The sequence below is a fragment of the Fundulus heteroclitus genome, chromosome 9 (genome assembly GCF_011125445.2).
Source record: "Fundulus heteroclitus isolate FHET01 chromosome 9, MU-UCD_Fhet_4.1, whole genome shotgun sequence".
In the NCBI taxonomy this organism is placed as follows: domain Eukaryota; kingdom Metazoa; phylum Chordata; class Actinopteri; order Cyprinodontiformes; family Fundulidae; genus Fundulus; species Fundulus heteroclitus.
Window position 1 is genome coordinate 27,914,404 of NC_046369.1, and position 17,383 is coordinate 27,931,786.

A 17,383-nucleotide genomic window follows, 5' to 3' on the forward strand; every position below is an offset into this window, starting at 1 on the left:
TAAATAGGCACATTTTTCTCTCTGCTGCTTTCCTGACCATCCTCTTACAATGCAACTGCCTAGAGAATCACAACTGTCGCAAGATACTACAAATAAAAAGGTGAAGTTGCCCTATTAATTCAAAAAGGCTTCTGTTCCTTCTCCATTTGTTTCAGCCTCGCTGTATAAGAGGAAAATTATATTTTCATGTATTAGCTGCAAAGAGAGGATGCATATAAAGCCCCTATCTGTACAAATGCAGAGCATAGCACACCATGGATTCTTTTTACAGTAATTTTAGCCTGGCAGTTCACTTTTCATAAATACCTTTACAGCTACAGTCAGAAGGAATTATGTGTTTTTCACTGATCACTTTGAGCTAATCTTCTGAGTTGTGCAGCCCAAATTTTTGCTAAAACTACCTTAAAATCAGCTACTATCCTGGGTGTTAAAAATTATATCTGGGTCTTTTCTTTGACACCTTAACACCCTAACATTTTGTATTTGTGCTGCAGTCTGAAGAACTGACAACTTCCACACAACTATGTGTGCAGTTTGGAGATGTGCACATGTCTTCCCAGCTGGGAAAACTATCTTCATGAGCACAATTCATCCTGGTTCTGTGTGCAAAGGGCCTAAAGGTGGATTTCGTTGCAGGCACTTGGTGAGATCCTCTTTATTGCAGCAAGATAAGTGGCAGGAGTTTTCATATCATATAGCAATTTTAGTCCAGGGGAGGGGCAAAATCCGGCATTTCAATGGTTTTGAAGTGACACTTTAATATTTTGCTCAAACTATACTTTTACCTACAGTAAACAGATCCCGTATTGGTTTTTGTGCATCTCAGGTCTGAAGCGAGCAGTGGTGGATGCAGCAAAAATAAATGAAATAAACAAGATAAAAGGTTTTTATGGCTCCCAAAGGACCTTGGAATTAAAATTGTACATTTGATCAATTAATGATTAAACCTTTTCTTCAAAAAATGTGTTGTGTTGTACCGGGAAAAAATCAAAAGGAACCTTTTGCTGATTGAGAAAATTAACCATTTTGGCTTTTTTTCAATGTTAATTCATATTAATAACTTTAGCTGCACAGCTTTTTAGCCAATTAATCAGCATGACAACACCTTAAAAATACTTGGCCAGAGCAGTTAAATTCTCCAGAGCCAAGGAATCCCTAGGAGAAAGACATGTAAGTAATCAAGTCGTAGAAAATGATGCTATTAATGGAATATAATCTATCATTACACCTACAGAGGTGTCAGCATTTATTTCAAGTTCCTCCAGAAAACTACCACAATTCTTTTAGGCTCAATAGCACATGCAAATAATATTATTTTAAATATTATTTAAAATATTATTATTGTAACACACAGTGACAACAAAAGATTTTTGGTTCTTGAAATAAGATAGACAGATGCAAGTCCTTATGAACATGTTTGCGTGTGTATATATGTGTGTGTGTGAAAAATTATTGATCCAGTGGGTGATTGATCTCCGAGTCAGGCCCACCTTTAGTTTTGAATATTAAGTATTTCTACGTTAAGTCTTAAAGGTCAACGATAATCAGCCTGAGGACAAGATGCCCTTCTTGACCTTAACCATCTAATCTTTGACCTTTTTTGAGTTGTGACTCCCAAAGCAGTTGCTCACGCCATTGTATCTGTGTGGATCAATAAGTAACACAGAGCTCCGACAAAAGGGCATACACTGTAGAAAAAGCTTGAATTAACTCTTAGGGCTTGATTTAAAGTGTGTAAGAAAATTAAAGGGATGAAGGCAGACTAGTCCAAGGGCAAAAACATTAGAATGGAGTTTCTTTAATATCCATATTATGCTCAGTGTGATTCCTTCAGGCAATCCATATTTTTAAGCAGTTCAACCCATAGTTATTTCCCCAGGAGCCACAATCAATGCACCAGATTGAGTGCTGTTCGCAAAAACTTTGCATCAATAAAAGCTGGAACAAGGTTGTGCGTCAACATTAAAATCCTCTTCGGAACGTTAAACCTAAGAGCCGATATTTACTCCAAATATTCCTTTGTTGTAGCAAAAGCTTAACAACCAATGAAACAAAGCAACAAAACAAAAGGTCTGTGGATCTCTGAAACAACAAATATAAAATAACTACAGCAGCACAGACAGAACAGACTGTGCGGATGACAAACACTTCACTGAAGAAACTCATGCTTCACTGCAGAAGCATGAATGGCCAGCGGTCTGGACAGAGATACATCGAAGTCAACAGCAATACGGAAAATGAAAAGCAGAAATAAAGCAGAAAACGAGCGTGAACTCCTCTTTCCAGGTAAGGGGTCAGTCTCTGCCTTGGACCAGGAGTTCAAGACTAGTTTATAAGCTGCAGCATGGGGCAGAATATGGATGATTTGAGGCCTCATCTGCAGTAATAGGGGAGCTGCTACTGTTTGCCATGATTAAGAATGAGCTGAGCCTAAAGGCTCCTGATTTACTGGTCTGGTATACTTCAAGCCTGACCTATGGCCACCAGATATAGATCATCAGCAGCTGAAATAAGCTTCCTCTACTGGGTGGCTGAACTCTGGCCTGGGGACATCATGGGTTCCCCCAGAATGAGCTGTACAGTGACAATAGGGAGGGGGCTTACTGGTTTTCTCTTCTGCACTTTTAATTCCTGCAACCCAATCGGCAATAAAAAAATAAAATAAAAAACGAGGGATGGAACTATGGCAAAGACCCAACACAGAAACATGGATTTTTTGTTGTTGTTGGTTGTAAAGACATTTATCCAGCATAAAAATCCCCCAAAACTGAAACTGGGATAGCACCAGACACTGTCTATGAATGAAATATACAAAAATCTAGGAATTTCTTGTCTATCTGAGAATGACAGTCTAACCGAACATTTCTATGGGCTTACTGGAGTAATTAGGACTTTGAAAGTGTTGACATGACACTGTCAATTTGCGGCTGAGCAAAAAAAAAAAAAAATTAAATATGTCCCTGTTTGTGTGTTGGTTGTTTAACATGTTGAGTTAAACCAAAGTGTCTAAGTGTGTCACACAGTTCTTTAGCACTTCTGTCTTTAGGGTTGTCAACGTTAAAGTTAAAGTCTCCCACAATAATTTAACATAATTCATAATCAACGCATATCACAGATAGGAGGTAACTAAGATCATTAAAAAGGTATGATGAGGACTTAGGAGGCCTGTAAACATTCAGAAACATAGTTTGTACTGGGCTATTTACCTGGAGAGCCAAATATTGAAGAGTCGAATTTTCCCAGAAACACCTTTTTACACTTTAGTAAATCACTAAATAACGTTGTGACTCCTTTCCTTTCCCGTCTCCTCTCACAAAGATAATAGCAGTTTGGCGGCATTGACTCTATCAGAATTGGTGCTTCATTAAATTCATGTAAACATGTTTCTGTTAAAAACACAACATCAAAATTATGGTCAGTAATGAAGTCATTGATAAAAAGTGATTTTCCTGACAGTGATCTAATGTTTAATGAGTTTGTTTGACTTGGTGGTTAATATTTTCTCTGTGTCTGGTTGTTTCTGACAATTTATGTCTTTTAAGGGTGATTGCTTATTTCTGTTTGTTATGCTTTTAGCTTTGTTATTTGTGCCATGTATCATCACAGATATTCCACAGCTAACTCCCACCAGGGAGGTCAAAAGGTTAGACCGCCCACACCACAGGGGCCTTTAGTGCACTACCCCATCTGTCCAAAAATACATTTTTCTAAAGGCCTTTATGACTATAATATTATTTTAACAAGAATTTGAGCCACCTATATTAAAGAACCATATATGTGTACCACTGAGCATTAAAATGTGTTTTATGGAGAAGCAATGTGAATAGTTGCCTACAGTATTGTAATAGTGGACGAAGTAAAACTTCAGAGGCATGTGAGTGATCAATAACCGTTATCAGAATGTAAATGTACATCCAAGCTTAGCTGCAGGAATCTATGAGGGCAAAGCATGTAAGATAACCTAATTAGAAAATAAAATTTGTGTATCCAGGGCATGCCTAGTAGTAACAATTACCCTCAAATGGTTGTCTATATATAATAGACAGTGCTGTCAAAATGAATGATTAATCCAAGTGATTAATCGGAAAATAAAAAAATAACAAAGAATCATGCCGGATGTTAAACACTATACTCGATTCTACAGCTAATGGCAATAATGTCAGAGTTAATTTAGCATCTAACCATCTTGAAAGATTCTTCCATATACGGCCAGGGATGTACAGGTGTCTACTCTTCTTGGCTACCAACCTCCTCGCTGGTACTTGGTCGGCTCAGGTTCTGTACACGTTCTGCTGCAGACCTCTTCATGCTAAGCTACAGACATCGGCTCTGATCTTCTGCTTTATTTTTCTACTTCTTCCTAACGTTTTTGGGGCAGTTGGCAAACAACAGCTTGGTGAAGTACCGCTTCCAATTACAATCAAATGCAGAGTGTCAGGGTGGAACAATTTCTCACTCCCTCTCACTTATTATTGATTTATCTTTTTAACAGTGATAGCCAGAACAAAAAGTAACTGAAAAAAATAGAAGTAACAAGGCTATACTTTAAAATGTAAGGAGTAAAGTTACCACAATTTCACAAAGTATTTATACTTTGCTACTTGACACCCCTGGTGATTGGAAATCAACCACAAAGCATCACTACAAAAAAAAAAAAAAAAAAAGATCCACTTTACTTCATTTCACAAAACTCTAGCTTAAATTAATTTGAGATGCCGTCACTGATTTTTCCAAATCCATTTTTTAGGGATTTTCTTCTTCTTTTCTTTATTTTTTTCCTGTCAAGACATTGCAGCAGTTCGTGCTGCCTGCTGCCACTGCACTTTCATCAGTTACTCCACCCCTCGCTGGGCTCACAGCTCCTCTGTGGACAGTCTGTCCTTGCATGCCTCTGTCTCACGCACACACACACACACACACACACACACAAAACACACATGCACATACACAAAGGCTCATACACCTAAATCACGGCGCCATCATTTTCTGACAGCCACACTCTCTCCCATCTCACAGTTGAGTGGAAAGATGAGCTGCCTACTTCTCACGGGGCAGAAGGTGAAAACACACACATTCATGCGGAAATAATCGCACACACAGTTGAGCATCTACACCACCGAAAGTCTCTGTCACACACGGCTGACTACCGGCATATGGATATTCCCTTCTCATTTTCAATCAGGGAGCTTGATACAAAGCTCCTGGACCTGCCAGCACACCAGTCGCTTCTCTGAGATTGGATCCGCAGTTCCAAACACAGACTGGAAACAGATCCTGCCGAGTGAAGCTGGCATTTTCCCCCCATGATTCCGGTGCACAGTGGAGTACAGATGTTAGCCTCAGCATATGCCCGTCATTGTTTCCCCCTTATGCCACGCTGACACGGCATGCGCGTGCAGCTGCTGGCGTCCAAAGGCCTCTGCACTCCGACCTGACGGGGACTTACCAATCTCGCAGTTCTCGCCGGAGTAGCCCTGAGGACAGTAGCAGCTATAGCCGTCTCCTTCCTGCAGGCAGCTCCCACCGTGGAGACAAGGGCTGGTCTGACACGGGTTGCTTTCCGCTGTAAAGAGAGAAGGCAGAAAGAATGAGAAGGCTAGCTCCAAATTGCATTCAGTTTTGAAAAAAAAAAAGAGAAACACAAATACAAAAGTTGCCTGATTGACTATAACGTGACCAGCAACAAGTCCCGCCATTGTCCTGACAGGCTGTCCATGTTGTTTAATAGAGATGGAGCAGCAGAGTGGGTTGATAGTCCATTGACTTGTCCTTGCCTCTCTGTCTTTCTACAGGGTGAAAGATTGCATCTATTATAAAGAGTTCCCATCACCCTGTTGGTTTTTTTCCCCCTCACAGACCTCAGGTATTTCCAATGAGTTAAGGTACAAATAAATTAGCTGATTATACGCGCTGCAAAAATCAATGTCTAATCCATATTACTGCTTTGCAGGAAGCACAATATACTACTTTTAGGTTGCTGGCAATTTCCCTGCGATCCCTTCGTGGAGGAATGTTTTGGTCGGATAAATGGTGAGATGGAGGGGATTAAGTTATAATTACTGCTCTTAAATTTTTGAAGGGGACTTAGTGAGAAGGAGGCTTCAACAAGGACAGTTGGAGCACAGTGCGATTATCGCAGAATTTCCTTCCATTCTGTGTGCAGAGAGAGTCTGTTGGGAACTAGTTAGATTAAGTGTCTTTTTATTATCCAGTCCTGATAGGATTGCAGGGCCTTGACACAATCTGTTAGGCCATCTAATACACTGCGTTCTTCTCCAATATAACGCCCAGACTCCCTTAATGATGTATGAGCAGGGGGGATGCTGAGCGGAGCACAGAGTGCACTTCACCTGAAAGTACGGCAATACCCTCATGTTGGTGTGAGTTTGTTTATCCATGCAGACCTGTACATAAGGACATCTATATCCAGATACCTATCTGACCATAATTTATTGCATACAATATATAGTGTCCTGCAAAGGTATTGGAATATCTTTTCACACTTCGTCACATTACAACCACAAATTGTATTGTATTTTTGGCAGGATTTTACATGATTGACCATTACATAATCACACATCATTGTGATGTGGATGGAAAGTGATCAAGAATCAAGAATCAAGAAAGAATCAAAAAGTTTGGGATGGCGTAGCCGTGTGTACAGTCCTTAGCACCCAATGAACTCATTTTCAAGTCAAAAGTCAGAGAGCAGACTACAATACCGTGGAATAAATTTAGGTACAGAATTGTGCATTTTGCATGGATGTCTAAACAGACAGTCCCTGAGACATTTGGGTGTGTGAATACATATTTGCAAGTGAGATGCAGAGTAAATGATTTTCATCAGATCAGAAACCGGATCATGGTGTGTTGGATTTCAGCAGGGGTGAGGTAGCCCTCAAAGGTTTGGGGAAGAAGCTGTTTTTGAATCTGTTAGTTCTCGGGTTCATGGTCCTACATAACCAATTTTGTATGGTGGATAACAGAACAGTTGTGGGGGAAAAGGGTGACGAGAGCAGGGCTGAGGACGCAACCCTGTGTCATGCCACCATTGAGGATACAATGGCCAGATGTTTGTGTCCCAATCCTCACCACCTGGGGCCTGTTGGAGAGGAAGTCTGTGATCCAGGAGTAGATCAGTGTCAAGGAAATTCAAGGCCAGCATGTCTGAGAGCAAGCATTTAAATTCTGAGCTGAAGTCCACAAGAAGCATCCTAGCTCGGGTCCTCTATCAGAGGCCTGGGAGCTTGCTCTTCTTAGGATCTTAGCTGTTCCTATGATTGCTCTCTTCTGGACTGAGATGTCTGATGTTTCTCCAGGTATCTGTTGGAGCCACTTCTCCAGAGTGGGGGTTACTGCCCGGAGTGCTGCGATGACCACGGGCACTTCTGTTGTCTTCACCTTCCAGGCTCTTTCTAGTTTTCCCTGCGGCCCTTGGTATTTCTCTAGTTTCTCGTGCTTTTTTTCCCCCTGATGTTTTCATCACTCTGGAAGGTGACATCGATCACAACGACTGTCCTCTGCTGCTTATCAAAATCACAATGTCTGGTTGGTTGGCCATTACCATTATGTCTGTTTGCATGTCCCACAGGATCTTACCTCATGAGATGAATCCCATATATATCCCATTTATATATTCACCAGTATATGCTCAAGCTATCAGGCTTTGCTATGCCTAAGTTGTTCCGTATTGAGTTGGTACTGCAAAAAAGTGAGTTTGATGGTTGTCACATGTTGGTTGTTTCCAGTATACCATATGAAACAGATGATTGCCTAGCTGTGCATCAAGACACGTTTCAAAAACAAAAACAAAAATGAAAAATGACAAAGTGAACATCATCTTAAGATATCACAAAGAAATCAAATTTCAAATGATGTATTTTGACAGCTTCTGTGTAAAATGATGTTGTAAAGGAGCAAAGAAAACAAATATAAAGAAGTAAAACCGGTAAAGCTGTGTGGAAAAAAAGCTTGTCTAAATCTCCAAATTTAAATAGTGAAATTTGTGTGTACACATGTGTGTGTATTTCAAATTACAACCATGGACCACAATGTATTTCACTAGGATTATATATTATATACCCAACATTCAGTTGAACAAAGTGCATAATAAAAAAATTTTTTTGCCACTTTTTCCCTAAAGGCCAGATAATTATCACATCAACGGATTCTTCCACCTTAGCTGAGGATCTGTGCGGCTCCTTAAAAGTTACCATAAACCTCTTAGCTCTTTCTCTGATTAATGCTCTCCTTGGCTGTCTAAGTATGCAATTGTGTCATACTTTTTCTAGTTTGGGATACCGGATACTGGATTGGAGTCAGACAGCTGTTCAAAGCTTGCTCATTGGTTATAACTGATTTACTTAAGGGTATAAACGTAAAGGGGGCAAATACTACCAACAATTTTCAGAACTTTAATTGCAAAAACTAAGGAAATGATGTAAAGATGTATATTTTCTTTCCAATTTCCAATTATAACCCACCTTGTGTTGGCCTATCTATCTCATGAAATTCCCACAGGACTCTATGCAATCCACAAAAGTGTATGGATGTAATGTGACAGCAAGTTGGCAAGTCATGAATACTTTTGCATGTATTGGGGGCAAACCTTTCCAAATGCAAAAATCTTGCAATTATTTTGTCAGTAGTTGGCAAAGTACTGACAATATTACTCTTACATCTGAGTATCCCTACATGCAGCATTGGTATTATGTCTCAGGCAGCAGGAATGTGACCAGTGAGACAGACATGTAGGTCCGCCAAGGAAAAACTATGGTGGTACACACAGATTATAGCTGACAGCTGAGCACTAGCTCATCAAGCTGTCATAGTAAAGTATCAGGAGGCATGGAGGTGAGCTTCTCATGGCCGTTCCTGCTATAGATCACACAGGACGATGAAGTAGCTCCAGCCCCTGCTGTGAATCTGCATTAATGCAACACAGAGCACTTTCTTCACTGCTGTGGAAAATCAGTCATTCAGATGTTTGGGACTTGAGAACATTTTGATGGTTCGTGTTTATCCCTCTGTGACGGAGCATGTGCTTATGCCATAAAATGACTCTCAAAGCGTCCTTCCATTGGTCCAATTTCCTCCTCAAAAGAAACCATTTCTCAGCCTAATTAAATTGGTCCCAGCAAAATTGCCTTAATAATGACTTAAAAAGGACTTGTCCTCTAGCTGCTATCTGCGAGGAGTGAAATATGGCAGCCGTGCTGTCTGTGGTGACACAGCGAGCGGAGCTGCAACAGAACAGGACATTGATCCAATCTGCAGACAATTAGTAACGACTTATTACACCCAAATGGGGCCGTGTTCTTCACCATCTGTCCACGAATAACAGCCTGCAGGCTCGGTGGTAAAATTCCAGGTATTGATTGAGTGACAAAACTAACAGCTCCCCAAAAAGAAAATTATCTGTTTGAATATATCAACCCTCACATGGTTTTGTGCGCAAATATTTGCATAAGTACAGTTTCTCTAGCTTCCCAGGGTCGTTTGCTGCCTAACGAGGAATGATTGAGCAAAACTTTAATATGAAGGAGAAAAACAGATTAAAAGGAGCATGAAGGAAAGGAAATGGGATAGGGAGATGCCCTTGTCCACCACATGAAAAAAAAACGAATGAGAAGATTAAAATTTAGCATGAAGAGGGTGAGAAAAAATGTGATCTTGGATGGAAGCTATGATTAATTTTTTTTGTCTCTTAATGCTGACTGCAGCTTATGATTAATTACATACCAGTCTTAAAATAGGCTGCTTCCTCAGTCCATACATTGTGTCTGTCTTCTGCCACACAGAAAGACAAAAAGAGCAGAAAGGAGTCCAAAAAAAGGACATAGGTGGTAGAGGGAAGCTGCCTGTGCAGAGCTGGGTGAAAAAGACAAATGAGGATGGGCAGGAACAGTAAAAGAGAGAGTCTGTGAGCCTTGCTGAATTTCAGTTTTGGGAGCTGAGTTCTGAGGCGTTACACAGATTCAAACCCAGGAAAAAGTCGTCTTCCCTAACATGGTTCAGAGTTTAAGGAAATATGTTGTGTGACATTGTACTCATCGGGGTCAGCCGACGTTTTTTCTGGACCTCTCAACACCAGGCAGTTACGGGTATCAAGGTTGACCACCTTTCTCCTAAACGTACAGTTTCCAAAGCTTTTAACTGTAAGATCTCCTATGGTTTAATTCCTTTTCAAGTTGAGTAATGGACTGCCGGCCCTTTTTTTAACATTTGGTTGCCAAAAATATGAACAGTAATTGTGTGGAAGGCCAAAGGAGCAACAATAATCACTCATATTGCGATGACCTGACCTGAAAAACAGACGTTAGCTTGTTATTAGCTTGGTGTCAAGCTTTTTTAAATGACAGTAATTAAATCATGTCATGGATTTCAGTTTTTAATCTTTGTGTTCCCTCCATTACAGCATGGAGTGGTGGTATTTTGACTAGGAAGCATGAATATCTGAGACCAGCCAAGGACACAGATCACTTTGTTTTTAGGCATATTTGGAAGTGACTTGAGTCAAAGTTTTCAGACGGATGGAAATCTTGCTTTTCGTAAACTTTGCTATCGTTGTTATTGTGATTTACATTAATTTTTTCCATAGCTATAAAGAGTACTTGTACTTGTCTTCCGCTTACAGCCGGCTCTACTTGGAGCCCCTGGGAGTGCCCAGCCACCCGGCAGAGGAAGCTCATTTCTGCCACTTGTATCTGAAATTTTGTTCTTTTGGTCATGATGCAAATTTAATTTCACCGTGGGTGAGGGTGGGAATGTAGACCAATTAGTAAATCGAGAGGGTCACCTTTTGGCTCAGCGCTCTCTTCACCACGATGTATCAGAGCAGCATAAGCATCACTATGGCGGCCACACCGATCTGTACGCCCATCTCCTGCTCCATTCTCCCCTTACTCGTGAACAAGACCCTGAGATACTTCTCTCCACTTGAGGCAAGAGCTCCCCTTCAGGCTGAGGAAGTCCGTCTCCTCAAAAAGGACTGAGGAGTGGGAATGCCACCAGTGCAGAGTCTGCTCAGGAATGGCAGCTGGCAGCATGGGTGCTTCTGGTGTGGCATCAAGTAGGGCAACAAAATAGCTACTTTTGTCCACAAAAAACAAAAACCCTTTAAACTCTGCAGGAGGTGAAGCCCCCCACCAGACAGTTTTGGCCGTCTGTATTAAAGACAGTCTAGAGAACAAGACTTGAACACTACCAGGAGTCCTGTGTAATCCCATTAGCGAAATACGCCTCCTGTCAGAGGAGCTTGAGCTTAAAGGGATACTCTGCCCTATGACCCAGAAGCAATTTGGTTAAGATCATGAGGGAATTTTAAGAACTAAATGACTTATAGATTATGTCAGGAAACTGTTTAGATGCAATTCCCATCAAGAAAACATTGAAACATTACGTAAAGGTGCTCTATTCTGATATTAACAGCCTTTAAAACATATAAAATTATCCAACCACAGTGAAGCAGTAATATTTGTTCAAACTTTCTGTCAATCTCAAGACCCTGGGGTGTCTGTAGATACACCAAGGACCCAGAATGCACACAAAGGCAGGAGCATTTAAGGGCAAATGTTGCACATCCTAAAAACTCTCAACCTAAGTGGTTTGCTAACTGAACTGAACATAAGCTTGCAAAAAAAAAAAAAAACATTTGGCTTGCAGAAATAATAAACTCAGCATGAATAAATGTGCAACACAAACACAAACAGCCAACCTACTCACATATGCACCAGCACTGACCGTATATACACCTGCTTATCCAGTTGCAGCATGGCTACGCTTAGACTCAGTGAACCTTGTAATAGCTTTGCTGAGACACAGATCATGCTTCAGCCAGTTCAAGTGTTGCCCCTCTATGAGAGCGATAAGCCATCACCTGGGCCCGGGAAGAGCTTTAAACTTTAATGCTATACTACATCGCTACGAGCTACTAAAGCACACAGAAAACGGTTAGAGCCATATGCACGACAGAACTAATCTTCAAAGTAAGGCCTTAAACGGGGCTGCTGTGAATCGCCGTGGAAGCTCGATGAGTCCGAGGCGTGAAATATTCATACTGTCACTTGCATTATGACAGCAGAAACATGTGTTGTATGATTTAAAAAGGAATGAATTATGCATCCGGGAAAAGCAGCCCCATCAGCGCTGAACTAAATTTCACCTAAAAGGTCTGACAATACAGCTAAGTTTTGAAAGCCCACGTTAATTCGAGAGCTTTCAGTCGCTAAGCTGAGCAAAGATTAGAATATGTTTGAATTTGATAACGTTTAGAGAAAAACCTTAAGGACTGTCTTACTAGAAAATGTGGTTACTGATCAACATAAAAGTTGTGATTCATCATCATTCTTTAGCTGGGGAGAATCACAAAAGTACATTAAAATATTCAGAATAATATACAGTTATATTCAATAAATTTGAATATTATTGAAAAGTTATTTCAGTAACTCAATTCACTAAAGGAAATACATCACATAGACTGTTTTATTTATGTTTTAAAGCTTTTATTTCTGTTAATTATGATTTTTCCACCTCAAGCTAATAAAAACACTGCATTTGAGATTAGAATGTTGCATAAGACCAATAAAAAAGCAACTTGCTGAACATGCATGTTGCAGGACATGCAGTGTGATGCAGAAATGGGGGGGCTTGATGAAAAAGTTTAATATCAATTTAAAGCTTGTTTTTTCTCAAAAGGTCCCTTTAATCTGACAAACAAGCCTCTTAGAAATGTAAATTCTAATTTACTGGATATGAATATGTAATCTTCTTTTAGGATATCACTTAGATAGTCGTTTTACATTGCCCAGTAGTCGTTTTTATTTACCCAAACCCATGCTGGTAACAACTCACACTGCATTTAGGCTATATTCACACTGCAGATCTTGATGCTCAGTTCCGATTTCTTGCTGAAATCAGATTTTTTTTTTTGGAAGTGGTAGGTTATACTGCTATTAAATGCGACCGCCATCAGGCTTATGTCTGAATGGTTCAAGACGGCAAAGCGATCCACGTGCGCCGATAACAGGAGACGTCACAGAGCAGTGCATTGTTTACGGCAGTAATGGTGAATGTGCTGATGGGAGATTGCTGTGACTGTGTGCTCGGTGCTGTTAACTTGTCTTCCTGGAAGGTTCTGCTGCGGTGCACCACCGGCCTGCTACTTTCTCTGCGTCAAGTTTCTTTTTTTTGTTAATCCTGTCTTGCCCTTTGTTCTGTTCAGCCAACCAGCCTGTGCATTCTTTCCACTGGCCGCTCCTTTTTTGCACATGCGTGTAGAGACCAGAGTTTTCATACCCTGGTCCTCAAGGCACACTGCCCTGCATACTTTAGATATCCCCCTGCTTTAGAACACATTATTTCAATTGATGGCTGATTAAAAGGCTTCCGTTCAACTACAATCATCTGAATCAGATGTGTTTAAACATCTAAAACATGCAGGGCAGTGTGCCTTGAGGACCAGGGTTGGGAAACACTGCTTTAGGGAGGGAGGTGTAGCCATTTTCCCTTGTAGGGTATAGCAGAAGCCAATGCTCGGAGCCTAAAGCAGCTTTGTGGCCAGTCATCATTAGCTAGGAGATATTTGGTACCTGAAACCGCGTTCCCTCCCAGTTCTCCCATTTGCAATTCCCATGCATCCACCGCGCAGCTTTACGCCCAAGTGTATTTGACCATTTATGACAATCAAAGTGATTGGCACAGATCTTGTCACAATAATGTATTAACCTGTGGTGATCATCAGGGAGAGGAATGTGACGGTAGAAAACCCTGATTGAATAAATGTTGCGTGTTGTTTTAATATTTAAGTTTGTTTACAAAAGGACCTTTCAAATAAAAAAAAATGCTCATATAGTTATGCGTCATCAGCGCAAGTATGAATAACACTGGGGTTTTGAATGCTTATAATGAAGTCGATCTATGATTAAAGTCTGACATGGAGTGAAATTGTGTTGTGGAACATGTCGGGACTCTGCCTTTAGTCCAAACTATGACCATTAAGTTTTATTTTTTTGTCAACCAAATGGAAGAATAGTTCTCGATAGGGGAGAAGTTGCACCACAGTGTGGATCTGAAAATTAATGACAATAAATCTGTCTTTGACCCAAACAAAGACAGATTTATTGAAAGGCTCAGTGGTGACAACCAGAGGAAACATTCTAACAATTTATTTTAATGGTATCATTGCAGCCATTAACAATGTACTGTCTCAGTTGTATATTCTCTCATCTTAAGTCTCAAATGTTTGTTTTTAGTTTTTTTTTAATCAATGTGCAACATGATTGTATCAAAATAGAAGGTCCCACAAATCAATGTAATTTTTTAAAGGTAAAGAAACAAGAGCAACACTAAGGAAGAGTGAAGATCAGTCAGTAAACGTGGCTGAACAACCCCCTTTCACCACCATTTGGAGAGCTGGTGAGAACCCACTGATAGCCAAGGCTGGTTTGAAGTGAACTGCTGGGAACTTGAACCAAGGTCGACGAGGATCTATACAGATTCCTCCCGCCCAGTTTAGAAGTGTGTTCATACTTTAAATGGAAGGCTGCACATGGAGCAGGTGCAGTGATGTGATTACTGTACCCATCCTGAGCATTGCATACTCTGACAAAGTAGGACTGATGAGCACAGCAGGGGTCAGAGCCACTATTTCAGTATTTCTGACCACATGCTGTGGCCCGAGCCTTACTGCACATACACACGTGTGTGTGTGTGTGTAACACGGGGTCCAGGGATGAAAACATCACTTGATGCTGACTCTGCTCGGTTATGTCAGTCAAAGCGTTCTAAGCCATTCCCCGCTTAGAGCAGCCCAGTAATTATTCATGAGAATTCAAGTTTTTAATTATCCACTGTGAGACTTCTATTCATTTAATTTATACTTTAATGTTCTGAGTTACCCCAGTAAGTACAGTGCCTTGAAAAAGCATTCATGCCCTTTTCATGTTATGTCCCATTATAACCAACGCTAAGTAGTGCATAATTTCAAAGAGGAAGGAAAAGCATATTAAGTTTGACATTTGTAGCAATAAATAAATAAAATCACAAAATGTGGTATGCATTTATATTCACCTCCTCTGAGTCAATACTTTGTAAAGCCAATTTTTCATGCAGTTAGAGCTGCCTGTCTCAAGTAGATCCCTACGTGCTTTCGATCTGCACACTAAGATTTTTGCCTGTTTTTCTTTGCTAAATAGTTAAAGCTCTACCACACTGAATGGAGAGAATCGGAAAATGTAAATTTTCAGGTCAGATTTTCAGTTGTGACATCGCATTTTAGTAAGTCCTGTAATATTGTTTAGTGTGAGTTTTCACATATGTACTGACAGGTCTTTCAAATGAAAATTGATGTCACTGAGACAATCAAGAGTGAATGGACTTTGATTAGGCCATTCAAGTAGATAAACATGTTTTGGTGCCAACTAATTCTTCGTAGGCCATGATTTTTTTTCTCATGTGGGCAGAGCACCCACTTTCACAGTTTTGATATGTCTCCTGCATGATTTATGGCAAAATCTGATTTTGTATGGCATTTATTGCGCTTGGCACTCATCAATAAAGATCAGATTTTGCCGTGCCCAACCAAAAGTTATCCTGTGAACAGATGAGCAGTAGGTCTCTGCAGCTCATCCAGAGAAACCCTCTGTCTGCTTCTCTGATTAACATCCTGCTTGCCTAGCTTGGCAGTTTAGGTGGATGGTCTTGGAAGCTCTGCAGTTATGCCATTCGCGTTCAATTTTGGGATGATGGACTGATCTCTTCATAAAATACTCAACATTTTGGATTTTTTTATTGCCTAACCTTGATTTAAATTTATCTTTACCCCTGACCTGTGTTTTCTTTAGCATTCAAAAACCTCTAGGGATACTTTTGAATGGCACTGTGTACGAAAAAGAGGCAGAGAAGTGAAGATGCAGACGAACAGAACTATTAGTCATTTATTTACAAAGAAATGAAACACATGAAAAAAAGGAATTATGGAAAAAAACAGCTCTAAGGAATTACCAGACACAATTTCTTTTTACTAGAGATACACAGTTACTGTGAATTACTTTCACCGTCGTCATTTTCAACAACGTAAACAGTTTTTCTCGACCCTGCACAAGCGAACGCATAAACACACATGCATCCCAGTACACAAATTCAGACGAATGCAACTCCAGCCCTTAGCTACACCGCCAGAAGCCTGAGACAGCAGAAAAGCAGCCGACGTGCTGTTGCTGGGAGCATTGAAGCTCAAGCGTCAAAGTGAATCGGCTCGGAAAGGGTGAGGGAGGAGTTATGTGTCAGCAATTCAATCCAAGCCCTTTCAGCTGGCCTCCACAGTGAGGCTGACAAACAAATTGAGCCTTTTGTTACAACAGCAACCTTGTAGCATCCTTGCTCATCCTAAATGAAAAGCATTATCTGGACAGACAGATTGGCAGGAAAATAACCTACTGTGGTTTTTCATAACAGAGATTGAATCTTCTAGCACCTTTTCCTCTAGCTATCAATGATGTTTTTGCTCCCCCCCACCCCCCAAGACCTTTTGAAGACAATGCCAAACAACAACAATTATGCACTACTACATCAGTACATTTTTATTCTCATTATTTAATTGTATGTTTAATTGGAAATTGCAGCATATTGAAAAATAAGAATTAATTTGTCATTCAGTAGATTAAATAATGCTACTGGGGTAACCCAAGCAAATAGCTTACTATGCTGAATTTAAATAATGAACAAAGTTGAGAAATCAGTTTTCAAGCACTTTTGTTTGTTTAGAAACAATGTGATCATTTGTAAAAAGAAAAAATGGAAAATACATTCAGATATTTATTTAGAGAGGTTTCATGACTGTCATGATTTAGGTTTTTGTTTCTTTATTTTGGACTTTTCTTGGATCAGCCTTCACCTCTCCCATCATCCAATCAGCTCAGTCTCCTTCCAGCCAACGCCTTGCTCTTAATCAGATCCACCTGCTGCACCGATTAGTCAACTCTGTTCACCTGTCTCCATATACCTGCCTCAGCCAACTCATCCCGGCCAGAACAGCTCTTCTGATCTCATTTTGTCTCGTGTGATGTGCTTCATCTCTACCAGTTCCTGTGTGCTCAGCCAGCTGGACTCTTCTGTTTACTTCTCTGAAGAAAGTTGCCTGTGTCTGCATGCTGCAGTTCTCCCTCTTTCTCCGTGAGTTCAGATGCTTGCTCTGCCCGTTCTGGTGGCTCCCTGGTCCCCATCGCCTGTTTTGGTCTGTCACTACCTGCATTTTCTGGTCCCCTGCCTGCCTGTACCTTCAGCCATAACTCATCTGCCAAGTCTGGTTCTGCTTGCATGCCTCAGCTGCAACTACTCATCCTCACAATAAACCTTCTTAAAAACGTAACTCTGGGTCAGGCTT

At 40.5% G+C, this 17,383-nt stretch overlaps 1 protein-coding gene across 1 annotated transcript in view; it reads right to left on the bottom strand.

Annotated features, from left to right (window-relative positions):
- ncanb (neurocan b) overlaps window positions 1-17,383 on the bottom strand; it is a gene marked incomplete at its 5' end in the record, with an annotated part of 192,595 nt that overhangs the window by 68,977 nt on the left and 106,235 nt on the right. The window contains 1 exon segment of the mRNA XM_036141377.1: window positions 5,447-5,563. Within this exon segment, the coding sequence (XP_035997270.1) occupies window positions 5,447-5,563 (117 nt within the window).